This window comes from Morone saxatilis, unplaced genomic scaffold (assembly GCF_004916995.1).
Source record: "Morone saxatilis isolate NCDOM2014 unplaced genomic scaffold, NCSU_SB_2.0 Contig0, whole genome shotgun sequence".
Taxonomy (NCBI): domain Eukaryota; kingdom Metazoa; phylum Chordata; class Actinopteri; family Moronidae; genus Morone; species Morone saxatilis.
In genome coordinates, this window is record NW_023339650.1 from 297,229 (window position 1) to 299,609 (window position 2,381).

The 2,381-nt window shown below is 41.0% G+C and overlaps 1 protein-coding gene across 2 annotated transcripts in view; it reads right to left on the reverse strand.

The window, feature by feature from the left end:
• Positions 1-2,381, reverse strand: part of arhgef4 (Rho guanine nucleotide exchange factor (GEF) 4) — a 110,580-nt gene that overhangs the window by 102,950 nt on the left and 5,249 nt on the right. Inside the window, exon 1 of one of the 2 annotated variants that reach the window (XM_035669236.1) lies at positions 1,654-1,774. The exons of the other annotated variant lie outside the window; for it this stretch is intronic. Within the exon in view, the coding sequence (XP_035525129.1) occupies positions 1,654-1,746 (93 nt within the window). The 5' untranslated portion in view covers positions 1,747-1,774. Of the gene's footprint in view, positions 1-1,653; positions 1,775-2,381 lie in introns of those variants that run through there. 2 annotated transcript variants of the gene reach the window in all.

Below are 2,381 nucleotides of genomic sequence, written 5' to 3' on the forward strand. Positions count from 1 at the left end.
TTCATGATGAAAAGCGCCACTTGTGTCACTCTCCACTTCATCTCCTAGATGAGACTGAGACTAGAATCTGTAGTTTGTTTTGGTACTGTCTTCCTGAATCAAGCCTGCACATGCACAGTAACATGGAATAGTCCATTGCATGAGAAGGGAGGGAGGAGCAGTCAAAACGATCATGATTTTTATGTATTTTTAAGTGCGCGAATTAAGACTAAAACAATAATAATTGCTTTAAATCGAAGAAACCTTTATTAATCAGTTTTTATGAGACGTTTGGGGGCCCCTGGAAATCTCGGGGCCCCAGGCAATTGCCTGTGTTTGCCTAATGGTAAGTCCGCCCCTGCATTTTGGATTTAAACAGGTCATTACTCTGAAAATTAACCACGTTCGAACAAATTTTCCGACAGCACTACAAGGAAGGTAAAAATCGACAGTCAAACTTTATGCATCAGGAGTGCCTGTTTTTCTGCTGCATGACTGTCAAACCCAGGTAGCACTTACTCCTCAGTTTTAAATACAATGACAAAACATTCTGAATTCAGTATAGCTCTATGTACTTGTTCATAGAGAGCTGAAGGAAAATAATTATACACACGTCCCGTCACGTCACGTCACAGGTGGAAGGCTGTCAGAAAACAGCGCCAATAACATTTAACATTTCAATCCCAGTTGGATCTTCATCTGGTCAGAACGTTTGAAAAGACTTGGCACCACACCCACATTTATATATTATGGACATCAATAGGCTGACAAGCTATATAATCATCCCTACCAGGGTAATGGTCAATGATCAAACAATTAATACAATACAGTCCATACCACTAAAGTACTAAACCCTAACCCATCCATAGAAAACAGTACGAAAAGATGTCATGTAATGTAATGTACTTCAAAATATCAACACACACACATATCAGATACATCTACAAGTACATTGTAAAAAAAAGAAATCATACATTTATGTACAAGATTTATAACCCTCTATAATCCTTGTTTTTTGTTAAAAGACTTATTCTCCATATAGCATCATCTGAGGCTAATGGGTATTGCAGTATATAAAGCTATCCATCTCAAAACAATTCAAATGTAACATAAACCTATGCTATAGTTTTGTTTAAAAATCTCTACTACATGACTTTACTATTTTCTTTGTGGTGGAACATTGAGGAATGAATTAAAAGAAGCCTTTCAAATGAAAAATGGGAATTTAAAGTGGTGAAAACAACACTTCCTGAACTAGCAGATCTTGCCACTTTGGGGTAGGATCCCGGCCCTAATCTAGAGTGTTGTGCAGCGAGTGCAACTATAGGATAAGCTTTTGGCCTAATTCCTTGATGCTTAAAAAATGCCAAACAACCCACAGGAGGCAGTCTGAAGTTCAGAGCCTTAACGATATTCCCACACTGCTGAGACTGTGACAGAACAAGAGGAGCAGCAGAACATATGTTTTGTTTTTAAGAGTTTTCAGAGCTCCGTTGGCCATCAGAGAGTATGTACGACCCAGTGGAGCCCTGGTCAAACAAAGACAACACAAATCAAACCAGTGGAACTAATGAGGCTGCTCGTTACATAACCAACTTCTATTGTTGTCACATAAAAAGACTCTGTGCTCCCTCACAGCTCTTCTCACGTTCGCATAAAGAGAAACAGCCTCACCTGTGCCATCGAGGAGCCGAAGAAACATCTTGCAGTGGCTTGTGTTGGCCGGCACGGACAAGCAGAAACACTACTTTCTCGCTCTTCATACATAGTATTTGTCTCTCCACAGCAGCTTGGACTCGTGCAGTCCAACCACACAACAGAAGCCCATGAGAAGCAGGAGAGGGAGGGGAGAAGGGCCAGAGGGAGGGAGTGCTCTTCAGCAACCCTAACTGTTAGTAAAGCTTTTTTTTTATTATTCTGGCTAGCACTTTACTTGTACGTGGTGATGCATTACAAGCAGATTATGTTCCCATCACTCTCAAAAATTGGGGGACAAAGGAAGCGCTTCAGCAGCAGCGGCAGGTCCTATAAGTCTCCACAACTGTGCAACTACAGGAAAAGCTTCAGTGCTCTCGTATGATCCTAATGAGACATTATAGTAATAATTTACTACTAAAAAGGAGCCTGTGGCTGGTTAATCTAGGGCTGACTAAACTGTTTCAACCAGTCAAAGAGAAAAGTCTTAATCGACCCACTTTGCATTAGTCGCATAGTTGCAGAACCTTGCAGACCTTTTCTCTTGTAACATTGAAAGTCTCTTACCGAGTACTGCTGTATTTGCTAACTGCACAAGCTTCTACTAGCTATTAGCAGTCCTATTAGCTGACTCTACCCTGACTTAAAGGAGGGAGGTAAGTTAACACTACTAGCGTAGGAGCTGGACTGCTGGGAGGAGGAGGTTT